The 14544-nt window shown below is 42.5% G+C and overlaps 1 protein-coding gene across 2 annotated transcripts in view; it reads left to right on the forward strand.

Moving 5' to 3' along the window:
• The window catches only part of Armc2 (armadillo repeat containing 2), a 106325-nt gene that overhangs the window by 30199 nt on the left and 61582 nt on the right, over positions 1-14544 (forward strand). For both annotated transcript variants that reach the window (XM_004637510.2, XM_023722327.1), the window contains 2 exons: positions 9057-9133; positions 12981-13079. In XM_004637510.2, coding sequence (XP_004637567.1) covers positions 9057-9133; positions 12981-13079 — 176 coding nt within the window. The remainder of the gene's footprint in view (positions 1-9056; positions 9134-12980; positions 13080-14544) is intronic.

Here is a 14544-nt window from a genome sequence, read left to right on the forward strand (position 1 = left end):
AACATTATAAACTCACATGGGGAGATGAAAACTAAACCTGTGATAGAAAAGGAATGGAAGAAAGACAAATACAGAGAGAAAATACAGAGAGAAAACTACATTAGGAATAAAAAGATCTGGAATGAAACAGCTGGAAGTGCAATGAGACATGGTCAGCAGGCTAGAGAAGGCCATCCAGAAAGAAATGAGTAAGAGTAAAACTGGAAATAAGTTAGATTGAAAGAGATTAAGAAAAGAGGGAACTTATCTTGCTGAAGAAAAGGACCTTTTTCCTTCTCCTCTACTCCCCTCCTAGCATTGTTTTACTCCAACTGAGCACCAGGCACTCCTCTGAATGATTTAAATGATTTTCATGTCTTAACTCACTTAACATCCACAACGACCCATGGAGGATGCATAAGATTGGAACAAAGTAAAAAAAAAAAAATAGAAAAAAAGAAAAGAAAAAGATTAAGTTGTAATAGAAGACAAATTCCTGGAATAAAGACTCAAATCTGAAGCTAAAGGGACCTGACATCCCAATAAAAATTTGGTATGGAATAATCCACAGTATGAAATTTAAAACTTGTCTGGCAAGTGCAAGGTCCTAAATTCTACTCCTGGTACCAAATAATAAAAGAGAAATTTAAACTGTGCTCAGGCCTAGAATACTATCCAGTGCATAGTACACATTCAGTAGTCATTAAATGAGTGAAGAAAGCAGTCTGTAACCATTCAAGGTGACCAAATAAACCACATAAAGGAAAAAAGGCAAGCTGGCCTGTAGCTTTATTAGAACATCACTCAATGCCAGAAGGCAGTAATGTGTGTAAAATCCTTGGAAGAGGAAAGAATAACCCAAGAATGTGTTACCAGCCCAAGTTATACTTCAGTTCAGCATACATGAACTGAGGGACTAGACTGTTTATGTACTTTCTAGAAGACTCTCAGATAAAAAAAAAAATAGTTGGAATTCAAAGCTTAGAAATGAAGAAGCCCTGATGAAAGGATTCACGGTGAGTATTCACATTCTTTTTATGTTGAATTAAAGCTGAACATCTCTGAAAATGATAGTTACAGAACAGAGACCTTGACAGTGCAGAAACAGCATAAATAACCAAAAGTGGTCCTTGGGAAGAAGTGAAAAATACAATCCCTTCCCTTTCATAAAGAAATAGATTCATTTCATAAAGAAATAGATTTTTCTAGTAATTATAGTCTAAATTGAAATCTGCAGTTTAAAGAAATGACAGTTTCAGCATCCTAATGTTTTTTCATTGTTTTTTCTTAACTTTAGAGCGATCTTTTAGAAACTAATATCTCTTGTGAAGACCCATGCATCTGAAGTTCCACAGTTCCTTCAGTTTCATCTCAATTTCTGTTTCTGTTTAATTCAGACAAAATTTATACTTGATACTTTTTCATGAGAATAACATGTATGATGTGATTCTGCTTAAATGGATCCATTCTCCTGGCCTTCCTCTGTGTCACATTTGCATTCTTTCATTCTTCTGTCATTTGTCTGATTCTATGCAAAATTATGTCTGGAATGATACCACATGTTAATGATGTTTCTTTCTGGGTGATTGCATCTCGGGGATGATTTTTTAAAAATCAGCTTTGTACTTTCTTATAGTGCCTTCCCTTAAAAATAATAAATATGTCATTTAAAAAAACAATGAAGTCATTATTCTTTTAAGAAATCAAGGGTAGTAGTGTTGTGAAAGTTTCCATTTGAAGAGACAGGCATTGGCCGGAGGGATCTTGTAGCAGCGGCCTTACTTGACAATGTCTCATTTGCTAAGCATTTCTGGTCATCAGAGCTCTGCATCCAGGCCTGGAAGATGCAGAAATGGACCCTGTCTTGGAGGAGCCTCCACATGTGTCTGTCTTCATGCTCACGTGTGGAACCTGCCCTGGAGAAAAGCAGCAGTGCCAACCCCTTATGACGCGTATGTACACACTAGCTCAAGCCCAGCGCCACTGGATCCAAATCTGCATCCGGATTCACTGGATTCAAAATGCATCAGAGTTGCATTTGTGGGCAGTCTCCAGGAAGTGTGAAAGCACGCAGAGGTCTGAATGCTCAGTGGTTAGCTCTAATGCAGGAAGAATGGAAGGAGAATCCAGAGGAACCATTTGATGATCAGGAAAGTTTACCCAGAAGGCCGGTTTCCATGAGAAGCCCCACAAGCCAGAGGAGGGCACTGTGGTAGCAGGAGGTATCCTGAGGCTGAATGCCACAGGGCTGAGCAGTGTGCCTAGAGGAGGTGAGAGATGTACAAAGGGTGACCCTGGGCCTTTCATGCACTGTTTAGAGGAAGGAGTACCAGCAGGTTTTCTGCAGGATGATTTGGGAGGGGAGACCGGGACAAAGAACTTGGGGCCCCTGCTGGAGCTATTCTGGTGGGTGATGGCAGCAAGGAGCCAAGCATGCACTAGGACATGGGATGCGGGCAGAGATGGGGCCGGCGTGGCCTCGACTGTCGCTAACTGTTCCTTGTGCTGCAAACCTGTGGCTGCTGTGCTGCTCAAGGCTTTGCACCTGGGGCACCTTGTGATGCTCTGAATGCTCAGGGAGGGAAGAACCTGCAGACTGCATCCCTCACCTAAGGGACCTTACAGTTAGCTAAGTGAAGGCAGCGCGGCGAGCTGCACAGTGATGTCTAGTTTATATGTGGAGCATGTGAGTACAAAGCCATAGTCATTATGGGAAAAAGTATTAGGATATGTGTGTGTGTGTGTGTGTGTGTGTGTGTGCACTTGTGCACGTGTGTGTCTATCTGATCTTGGGCTGTTGCCCAACACTATGGGTACCTTAGAAGCTTTTCTTGAGGTCTGGATCTTAGGAGCGTCCCTTTAAAAGCAAGTCCTTTCGTCTTGTGTTTTTGTGCTACCATTTGTGTAGAATTCTGTTTTTTGTTTTTTGTTTTTTGTTTTTTCTTTTTTAATGTATTTAGTACAAGTTGTACAGGGTCTCACTACAGAGATTGGGCTTGTAGTGATCCTCCTGTTTTCAGCCTCCCAAGCGCTGGGATTACAGATGCACGCCACTACGCCCTCAGTGCATGCAGGGGCAGGGCTGGCACAGCAGGCTCCGGGATCGAACCCCAGCTGCTGCGCTCTGCCTAAGCAGGTGCTTTAGTCCACTGAGCTATCTGGCCAGCCCAGAAGTCTGTTTTTTAAATCAGTAATTAAGAAAGAGTGCTAATCTGTCTGAAAACTGTACCTGGTGCTTCAGGCCATGAAGAGATGATGAAGGGACCACCCCCCCCCCCCACGGTGACATTCCTAAACTGCAGTCAAAATATCAAGAAATGGTAATGCAAGGGTCAGCAAGCTAAGGCCAGTGGGTCAAATCCAGCTCATCACTTGGACACTGTGGAGCAGTGTTACTGGAGCCCAGCCATTTATTTCTACTAGTTGTGGCTGTGTTCACATTGTAACCACAGAGGTGAGTGTTTGTGAAACACTGTAGTTGCCAATTCTAAATATTTACTACTTGACTATGGTTGTCTGTACCTTGAATATAATCCTAAAAATGAATGCTTTTTTTGTTTGTTTGTTTGTTTGTTTGTTTGGCAGAACCGGAGATTGAATTCAGGCCCTTGCACTTGCTAGGGAAGTGCTTATTCCACTGAGCCATCTCCCTGGCCCCTAAAAATGAATGCTTTTTTAGGGCAGAGAAAAGTTTGGCTCAGATTTTGCTAAATTTTCTTTTATCATAAGCATTGTTAAAATTTTCCTTTTGTATTTCTATATGTTTAATTTTTTTCCAAAGTGGAAATAAATTTATAATGTTTTCCCTTAATTTCAAATTAGTATCTTTCTCCTCATATCCACTTCCTCTTCTTCCTTCTCCTCTTCCTTTTCCTTCTGTAGTTATTGCTTTAAAGTATGAACCAATGAACCAATGAATTTACCAGTAGGTAAATTTGGTTCATCTATCTTTGTTTTTATACTTCCCAAGCTAAGAATGACTTCAACATTTTCAAATCATTACATTTTAAGTAGCTTCAAAAGGACATACATAATAATTTCTTATAATTTCTCAGATTTGCCAAGTGTCTCACAAAGGGCTAGACAATATATACTGTCTAACCCTTAAAGAAAGTTTGCTGATCCCTGAATAAAGAACCATGTGATAATAGTGGGAATAGCTTGCTGAATTACAGCAAAATGTGCACTTTAGACCACTTTTAAGGGTCTAGAATTTTGCTTCTGGGGTGTACGTGGTCCGGGAGTAGAAACTGCGCCAAGATAGGCTGATGGGCGAGCAGGAGTGATTGTGTCAGCTGGGATAAAGTGTTGCTTTGGCCACAGAGTGTAGTCCTGGTTGTTCACAGTGAAGTGTAGAACTCTCATCAGTGACTGGGAAGGGAAGACCTTGTTTATGGTCTGAAGCAGAAGAGCTACAGAGGAGAGGCCTGCAAACACTGTACATGCATTTTTTCTTCCATCTGAACTCCAGCCTTATGACAGACAGAAATAGGAGAAGGCCAGAGCGGAGGAAATTGCAGACCTGAAGCCAAGTCCCTGAGTGCGCCATGCCTAAAACTCCCCGACCTGTCCACTGTTGGATTATGGGAGCCACTACATTCCACTTCCTGCTTAAATTGCTTGGAATTAGGTTTTTGTCATTTGTAGATTAAGATACCCTAACTAATGGAACATTATTCTGCCTCTAAGAAGGATGTTACGGAGGAGCTTTAGGGGCTAATTTCCGGAATTGTTTTATTTTGGGTACATCAAAAAATCATTGTGAAAAATTTAATTACGATCTTTAATAACATGGAACAGGAAACTGGGAAGAACCATTATACTAGATGACTGAATCAAGATATAAAAACATTTGATAGGCAGGAACCCATTGGCAAGCACAACACAGTGGAATTTAATAAGAATGGGTAAAGGTTGAACACGGTCAGAATCATTTGCCTTGCCCCCAGGAGCCGGGAGGAACTGACCAGTGCCATGATGTGGCCACCCAAACTGATAGCATAGCTGCATTATTTCAGATACCTTTTCTTTGCTCCTCAGGTCCTACCACTAGCTCAGAGCCAGGGTCAGACTTTAGCAGGATCCAGACAGATGGACACTCAGAGTAGCTGAGCAGGCAGGCAGAGTATGAATCTCTGTCCTGTGGAGGGGAGCTGAGCGACCAGAGGGCTTTGCTGCTGACCCCAGGGAGAATGGTGAAAGCAGTAGATGTTTACTGAGCACTTAGCATGCGCCTGGTGCTGCGCCAAGCACTTACACAGAGTACGCTGGGCAGCTTTCAGTCACCCCCTTTCATACACACAAGGACACCAAAGCTTAGGCTCAAGGCCCTCCCTTAGTCACACAGCTCTAAGTGCTAGAGCATGGATAAAAAGCACAGGACAGGACTAAGGGATGAGTGTGGCACCCGTAGAGATGTCAGGGCTTCAGGAGGAAAGGGGGCAAAGTTCTGCTTCTTGTGGAAAGACCAGTGAGTAGGTATGCCAGGGAAACAGACCCCTGCGGTGTCCACGAGCCTGTCTGTTCTACCCGTCCATCAGTGAAGGAGGGCTGTTCCCTTCCCGATGCCTCTCATTCCTGCTCACTCTTCCAGTGGCAACCATGTGCGTGGTCCCACAGAAATCCCAGGAGGCTCAGCTGCCAGACTGCACCTTCTTCCCCGTCCTCAGCTGCTGTTCCCTGTGACGCCGTTCTCTCTCGGACACATCTGGACTGTATGTGGCCGTATTTTGTTTCTCTGCCTCTGTTAGACTCCTTTGCCCCTTGCTGTCCTTTACCCACAAAGCCTGGTCCCAGGGTAGGCTCTTTGGGCTGCTCTTCCAATGACTCTGTTCTCTTTTGGCCCCTTGGATCTTGAGCAGATCCCGTTTCCTGCCTTCCACATCTCTGCAGATGCTCCATTTGTTGTGAGACTCCGACTTGCGTGAGTCCTTAGATTGCTCGGCTCCCAAAGGCCCCTGTGTCTGATGGCAGCCTGGCTGTCCCGTTCTCCTGGTCTGCATTGCTTTGTAGTTGATGGTGGTATAGGGGATTGAACCCAGGACCTTGACATTGAGCTACATCTTCATCCTTTTATTTACTTTTTATTTTGAGACAGGTTCTCATTAACTCACTGAGTTGCCAGGCTGAGTCTGAACTAGTGAACCTCAGCCCCCCAACCCCCAGAGGACTGGGGTTACAGGTGTGCACCACTATGCCCAGCTACGTTCTGTCCTTCAAATGCCTAAGTCAACCACCACATCCTCTCAATTATTTGTGGGTTCACCTTCAAAATATTCATCCTTGTTACCTCTTTTTTTGTTTGTCTGTTTGTTTTGAGAAAAAGTCTCACAAGGTAGTAGTTGAGTCTGGTCTTGAACTCTGTATATAGCCAGGCTAGTCTCGAATTTTCAGCAGTCCTCCTGCCTCAAGCCTCCTGAGTGCTGGAATTACAGATGTGTGCCACCACACCCAGCTCTCTTCATGGTTGCATATTCTTGTCATTGCATACATCCAAGTCCCATCATTCCCTCTTCTAAAAACCTGTGCCGACTGCCCATCAGTTTGGGTTCCTTCCTCAACCCAGACTTTCAGGCAGCCATTCTCAATTCCTCCCTGTAGGAACTTCCATACCTGTCTTGCTAGCACCTTCAGCCTTCTTGCGCCCTTCCTTTCTGATGCACGCACCCCTGCTGCTCTCTTTCTGGTAGTAGTGCTGCCCTGTGCTGGCTCACCTGTCAGTCTCTGAAGGCCCATTGTTCAGTCTCCTCCTACTACTCCCTAATCGATTTTTCTTCAGCACTCTGCTAGTTCTGTGACGTGCTGAATTTTACCTCCCAGCCCTTTTTTAGAGACTCTGTTGGGCTTTTCCATGTTTAAAAAAAATAGTTCATCAATTCTGCAAAGCAGACTTAGAAATTCATCAGGGCGATACCTTAACTGCTTATGTCCAGCAGTGGACTGCTCAGACTCAAAAGGAAAAGCGTATTGGCAATTTGAGTTCTTCTAGTGTGCCAATCACTCTGCTAAGCACAGTGTAAGCAGTATCTTGTTTTAAGAGGAGAAAACCAAAGCGCGGTAACCTTCCCAAGATCACAAGCCTGGTTAAAGTTTAGCCTAGCATTGAGTCCAGGCAGGTGAATCCTGTGCGCTCAGAGCGTAGACAGCGGTAGTTAATCCCAATCCTATACCCTTCTGAGAACCCAGAGGACTCAGCACTGCCTGGGGTTTGCATATAGTAATAGCCCTGGAGTAAGTACACACTCACGTTGCTTTCACGGAGGCCACCTCAGCACAGACCACGGCCTCCAAAACTCTCTTGTTTTATTTCAGTAGTTGTTTAGGGCAGATGGTATTGAAAGGAGGGACCAGCTTCTATTCTCAGATGCCCTTGTTCTTTGTACAAGCAGTAAATAGGGAAACTTCCTTGATCTTATGTCCTATCAAGATTTTGGCATTTTATCTATTCATAGGATTGAGTTTCTTTATTTCTGCTTCTTTTTAAGAGGACTCCTTCCCATATTCTTCATCTGGTTAGCTAGGAACATTTTGTAGGCAGACCTATGTATTTACTATAGTGTAGGTTTTTGTTTTCTGTAGTTTTTTTTATTTTTTAAAGAGAATATAAAAAATAATTTAAAAAAACCATTAGAGATGATAGAATTGCACTAAAGAAAATGATAGGAATTCAATAATGGTTGTTACATTGCATAATGTTAGCTTCAAATTAGTTACTTAGGTTACAACCTTAAACACATGTAACATAGGTCAAAAATTATAAAAAATTAAACATGACAGGAGAAACCTTAAGCATTAATTGCTCCTTTTAATAGATGAGCAGAAATCAGCAGTACAATTGTCCGAGCCATCCTGTGTCTGTCCATACATATCTCTCTTCCCTCTTTCTTTCCCCTTTCCCTCGCCCCAGTTGTTCCTTCCCTTTGAACAGTTTCTTTCCCTTTCATAGTATCCATTGTACCTTTCAGCTCCTATTTACTCTTTCAGGTTCTTAAAACCATTGTTTCGGAGAGTTAATTAGACACGTTTTTAAAAATTAGCTTGATTTTCCCTATTTGATGGCTAAGAGGAAGTGCTAAGCATTTTTAAAGGGCATGCTCATGGAAAAAGAAGATATCTGGAGAGGCTGATCTTCAGGGCGGTGGTGAAGGCCAGGGCCACACTGAGGACGTTGCCCCACGGGAAGCAGGGGCAGCAGGCGTGCACGCCATGTTCACGGGGGGACGATGGCCACACGAGGTGCAGTTTGGGAGCAGATACTATATCAGATTCCCAACAGAGAAATTTTGTTGCAAAATTCATTCATATTCCATACTGCTGTTTACCTTAGAATTTTATGCAGATATTTAAAAGTAAGAGGCGTTAAGTGTCTGCTCTAGTTTAAAAAGATGTTGTATCTTTCAGAGATGGTTTCTATATTAAGTCTGACTTTTCCAACGTGAGTATAAGACCCTGCTATCAACCCACCACCACTCTTTTATTTGGGACATAACATATTTGTTATCTGGGGGCTTCAGGATTTTAACTTTTAAAATATATCTAAGAAAATGTCTTGTGAGAATATTAAATTTTCAGATGGGAACAGGACATAATCTAATGAGAAGACCAGTGATTTTTTTTTTTTGGGGGGGGGGGACTGTTTTCCAGAAATTACTTTGCTGCATGGCCTCGGGCACATCTGGTTGGTTTGGGGCAATTTCCTTATCCATAGAGAGAGTACAAGGTCTCTCCCAACTCCTAAAGGTCAGGTTTTGTGTCAGGCTGCCAGTTATTTCTTATTGTAACAGTGCCCTCTTGTGGTCATATCTTTAACCAATTGTTTAGATATGCAAAGTAAACTTTGGCTTCATCTTTCTGAGCTTTCTAATAGCCCAGCTTTATATTATTATCCCACTGTGATTTGATTTTAAATCATAGTTGGAAATCAGCAACTAATTAGACTTGGAGACACAGCAACAAACCCCATCTTATGAACAGTTCCTGGCGGTTGCTTCAGAAACTGAACCTAACCAATTTGTCACCTACCTCCTTGGAAGTATCTTGTGTGCACTGAGTGCTTCGCATCTTCTTCTTCCTTCTAGAGACCCGGGGAAGAGGCGCGCCAGGGCTTCCTCATGCCCCAGCCGCTCGGACCTGAGCAGACTGGAAACCAAAGCAGGTGAGGAGTGTACGTTCCTAGTGGTCCTCAGCACGCCTTCATCCAAGCAGCTCTGCTGGAAAGTTGCCTCTCTGTGTCCAAACTCTAGGAACTATGTCCAGCATGGTCCGAAATCAGTGCGCAATTTTATAAATTTTTATTATCTTCACAAATATCTTAACATTATCCACAACTCAGACATCAACAGGTTGTGGTCTCAATGATTTCACAGAAACTATTTAATAAAAGTATCTGGAAAGCTAAAAAAAACCTTGATACCAGCATAGTTCTTAGGTTCAGAACCAGAGTTCAAAATCATTGCTTATTTAAATGAAAATATTAGCCATCTGAAGACAACCCTTTCGGGCTTTAAAGTATTTAACGGAGAAAATTAGGCAATATAAATTATGGGCTAGAAATAATACAAAATGTACTCAAGGGATTGCATATGGCAGTAAGAAAAATAAACAGATGTACATTTATCATATTGAATGAACTGAAAATAAACAAAATTTTTAGGGCCGAGGGGATGGCTCAGTGGAATAAGCACTTCCCTGGCAAGCACAAGGGCCTGAGTTCAATCCCTGGTTCTGCAAAAACAAACAAACAAACAAACAAACAAACACAACGACAACAACAAAAACCCATGGAAAAAATAAATAAACAAAATTTTTAGATGTGAAATTAAGTTGCAAAAACAGTGGCATCAATGATGGGTGACAGATCTAAGTGGTAAGCATTGTTAACTGTTGACACCAACTTTGGAAAGCTGGTAACCCCAGAGGGGAAGAGAGGATGAGAACAGACAGAGATGCAGAGACTTAAGTGTGTCTGCGATGCTGTATTTCTTCAAAATAAGAGGAAGGATCAAGTACGACACGGTGTCAATAGCTGACCAAACTAGTTGTGGGTATGCAAGTGTTTGCAATATTCTTCGTGTTTTTGTACACATGAAATTGTGTGACACCGAACTAATATTTGGTTAAGAATTGCTAGAGATATATCCATACCAATGTTTATTGTAGCAGAAGTCACACAATAGCTAAATCTTGGAAGAAGCTTATAGGTCCATCAACAGATGAATAAAGAAAATGTGGTATCTGCACACAGTGGAATGTGATGCACCCCAAGACCATAACCTTAAATGACATCAATCAGACACACAAGTTTAAATATTGCGTGGTTGCTCTTATATGAGAAACTCAAATGACAAATGGAAAGCAAAATAAAAGCTAGCTAGTAGGAAGTAGGGAGACATCTTTCTCAAATGGGAAGGGGTCAAGGGATAGAGCAGGGGTAGGGAACGGAGGGAAAGGGGTGAAAACAGAAATTAAGATGTGTTGGGTACAAGTGACAATGTCCCACAAGGAAAGAAAACATTATGTATTGTAAATGTATACTAATAAAAATGGAAAAAAAATAATTACCTTCAAAACTAGTTTCTTATCAATAAACGACTTTCATAGACATTGGGAATTTCTCTAACAGGAAAGTCTTAGCTATTCTGATTTCCGAGACACCGTTGTTGCTAAGGATCTTAACCTTTACATGCTAAAAACATCAGCCAATCCTAACATCGGGTCACGCTTTTGTGCTCAGAACTCAAGCTGTGGTTAACAGCTATACCCACTGAGACAGCAAAATCTACAAAACATGCTGAAGTTTTTGCTTAACTTACTCAATTTCCTGTTGAATCACAATTTTTATATTTAGCAAACCATGGACCTAGATGAAAGTGCTTTCTAAAATATTAGGTTGTCCCATAAGACTGAGACAAATTTTATTGTGTATGTGTGCATGTGCGTGTGTATGTGACTTGAAAAGCACTCACCCAGCTCTATGCTTCAGTTCTGAGTGTGACCCACAGGTGCACGGAGCTGGAGGAGATGCATGGGGTGAAGAGGTGAAGAGCCCATAGCCAGACACCACACCGCGCAGGGATTCCTGGGAGGGAGACGGGGAAGGAAACCTTCTACCACATGTCTGCCCAGCTGCTGTTCTGAGACAAAACAAGTCTGAAAAACATGAAGAAGGTTCTGGGAGGGTTGAGTTGAGTAAACCATTCTGTGACTTCCAGCTCACCCCTGTAATTCAGTTCTTCTGCAAGTAACATGCTGTTGATTGTGTTTGTCCTGGGAAGCAAGTTAATAATCCTGGCTTCTCATAGCACTACGGCATTCACATGTTGCATAGAAGGCAAACGGTGACCTGTACCCACTGGGCTTACTGCTGCATTTCTCATACACTTAAGCCATCCTTAGTACGTATTGGTTAAGTTGATAGTTACTGACCTTCTGGATTTTTACGTGGCTTGGATTAATGTGGATTTTGCTCATGTATGTTGGGCTCTCAGTAGTTTACCTTAAAATGTGAGCAGCTATTTTTATATTGCTTGAATATTCACATTAGTTTTTAAATTCATATGTATAATTTGTCAAAGTTAAGACAGACGTAATAATGAATCAGAAGATTGAGGTGCTAGCTTACACTCCTTTACTGTAGGTCTGAAAGGCGAGATGCTCTTCAGACTCACTCAGGGGCAGGTCTGAGCTAATGGGAAGCCAACCATAGTTTTGGTTGTGTATTTTGCTTCCGGTGCTCCGCTGGAAGGCCGCCTTTGAGATACGCAACAGCCAGTGTGCACACCACGTTTCCTTTCTGAAGTCCTCACGTGTATTTGGTCTTTCTGTTAGCACACATTTATAATGCACAGTGGTTACATTCATCATATGAATTGGCGCCTGGACACAGTGCATCTCCATTCTGTTCACTTCCCCTTCCCCTCCCTTCCTGGTCTCCCCCACCCCTTCCCTTTCTTGGTCTCCTTTCCATGCACAAAACTGATCTCCCTGTATCCTCTTTAAACTAGTTATACTTTGGGTTTCTCATAAGAGAGAAACCATGTGATATTTAAGCATGTATATGTCTGCTGTATCTCACTAACAGTGTGGCCTTAAGGTGCATCCGTTTTCCTATCAATGACTGACATCCTTTATGGCCGAAAAGTGCTCTATTATGTAAAGATACATTTTCTGTATCTGTTCATCTGTTGATGGAGCATATAAGCCTCCTCTAAGATTTAGCTATTGTGAATCCTGCTGCTATAAACGTGGGTAGGTAGGCATCACTGAAATATGCCCATAGCGCTTTTGGAAAGATACCTAGAAGGAAAATAGCTGAGTAGAATTGAATTTCTATCTTTAGTTTTGTGAGGAATCTCCACACTGATTTCCACAGTGGTTGTACCAGTTTACACTTCCACCAGCAGAGGCGAGGGTTCTTTTTTTCCTCCACATCCCTCCAGCATTAGATTTCTTGATGACCGCCATTCTTTCTGGAGTAAGATAGAATCTCGGTTTTAATTTGCCCTTCCTTCATGGCCAGAGATTGAACATTGTTTCATGTATTTATTAGCCATTTGCCTACTCTACATTGCAGAAGGGTGCATCTAAGAAAAAAATTGACTCGATTGTTATTAGGGAGGCTGGAGCAGGAGGATTTTGAGTTCAAGACCAGCCCAGCCATTTAGTGAGCCTGAGCTACCTCATGAGATCCTGCTTTTCCCTCTGAAAAAAGAGAAGAGAGACTCAAAGGTTTACCTTATTGATAGTCATCAATATCTGCAAAGCATAACACCTTAAAAATTATCAGTCATATTTTAACATTCTGATTTTATATTATCTGAAGTTTAATTTGGGGGTAATTTGATTAGAAGACTGGCAGTTCTAATTAGAATTAATTGGATTGGGTATAAAATGAAATTTAATTCTGTAGCTTGTTAATTTTAGTGGTAAATAGGAAATGATTTTGACTGTGCTCTGTTACAGTTCCCTTCCCATGACTCTCCTGCTGTGGATTTATTTTGCAGTCTCAAAAGCCTACTTGCAAGAAACGGATACAGAAATAGAAGTAGACGAAGTCTTTTGGAATACAAGGATTGTACCAATTTTGCATGAATTAGAAAAGGGTAAAAAACAGTTCTTGTTTTAAATCAAAAATATCTACGGTTATTTATATATTCCCTATTGCCCTGGTATTTTTAGTATACTGTGACTATCACTTCTGTGAACATATTCCAAAATAAATGAAGTCACCCCTTTATTTACCCAACAATGTTTATATGAAACATTAATTATAAACTAAAATTCTAGTGAGTAAAACTATACTTTAAATACACCAAAAAAGCTGACTTCTAACATTCTTCCGTAATACAAGGTAGTGACCACCTTCTCTACTCAAGGCAGTGTTTATTCAGGCCCTCTGGGGAGGCAGTTCCTACAGGAGCGAATATCTCAGGCCCCTGAAATAGAATCAGTCTCAGGGGCGGGCGTCCTGAACCACTGTACCCATGTTTTTCTTGATTCAGCTGTGTTGCAGTCCTGTGCTCCCAGGTTGAACACTTGTGTTGGGGACTTACAGCCCAGGAAGTGGCCTGTGCCCAGCCCTGGGAATGCAGAGTAAAGGCCTACAAGAGTAAAGGCCCACAAGAGTAAAGGCCCACAATGCTTTAGGGGTCCCTCCAAGGCTACAAGAAGCCACTTAAGGCTCACTTTTCCCCTGAGTAGGGATTGTTGTATGAATGGTCCTGCCATTCGCAAATCACCTGGCAGCCACAGGAAGCTATTTGAGGCGAAGCAGGGTACATGAGCCCTTCAGAAGCAGATAGGGCATGCACGAGACCTCCTCCTCTGTGCTCCAACACTCCCTTTCCTCAGCTCCCTGTGGATGCCAGGCTGTGCTCCTGGCCTGGATAGAGCATCTGGTTTTGGTACTGCTGGTAGGTAGCTGCATGCTACAGGGAATCATCTACACTCTGTGCTCAGTAGCATCTGTCGGGCAAGGGGTAGATGAGATCAGATCACCTCCGAAGTCTTCTGTAGCACCTTAGCGTAAGATTACGAGCATGATGACATTTCCCCTCCAGACTCATTAATTTTCACCCTCCCGTTAGCATACAGGTGCAGCCTGGGCCCTGTTTTGGGGAGGTATGTGTACAAACTAACAAGAATAGCAATGAGACTGGTTAAAGGGTCAAAAAGAGAATACTTCGGTGGGGAGAGAGGTCCCTGTGGTCTGTCTTAAAGGAAGCTCTCAGCCAGAAGAACGTAAGAGGATGTCAAGTGCTGTGTCCACCACAGACCCCAACAGGGAACTGAGGACCCAGCCTGGAAGCCAGGAGCTCTGTGGCTTGAAGTGTGGGTGTGTCTCCTTCTTCTAAGGGTCCTTCCACACCGAAATGTGGCCTTGTTCTTCCTGGACAACTTTAGTAACAGCCAGTGGTGGTGAGGCCAGATTACTTGACCTCTTTGGACTCTTCTTAGGTTCTTTTGACATAATTTTAGGCTTATGGAAAGGTTACAAAGGGCTGGGGATATAGCTCAGTGGCACAGCACCTGCCTGGCAAGCACAAGGACCTGAGTTCAATTTCATAT

Source organism: Octodon degus, unplaced genomic scaffold (genome assembly GCF_000260255.1).
Source record: "Octodon degus isolate 3935 unplaced genomic scaffold, OctDeg1.0 scaffold00090, whole genome shotgun sequence".
NCBI lineage: Eukaryota > Metazoa > Chordata > Mammalia > Rodentia > Octodontidae > Octodon > Octodon degus.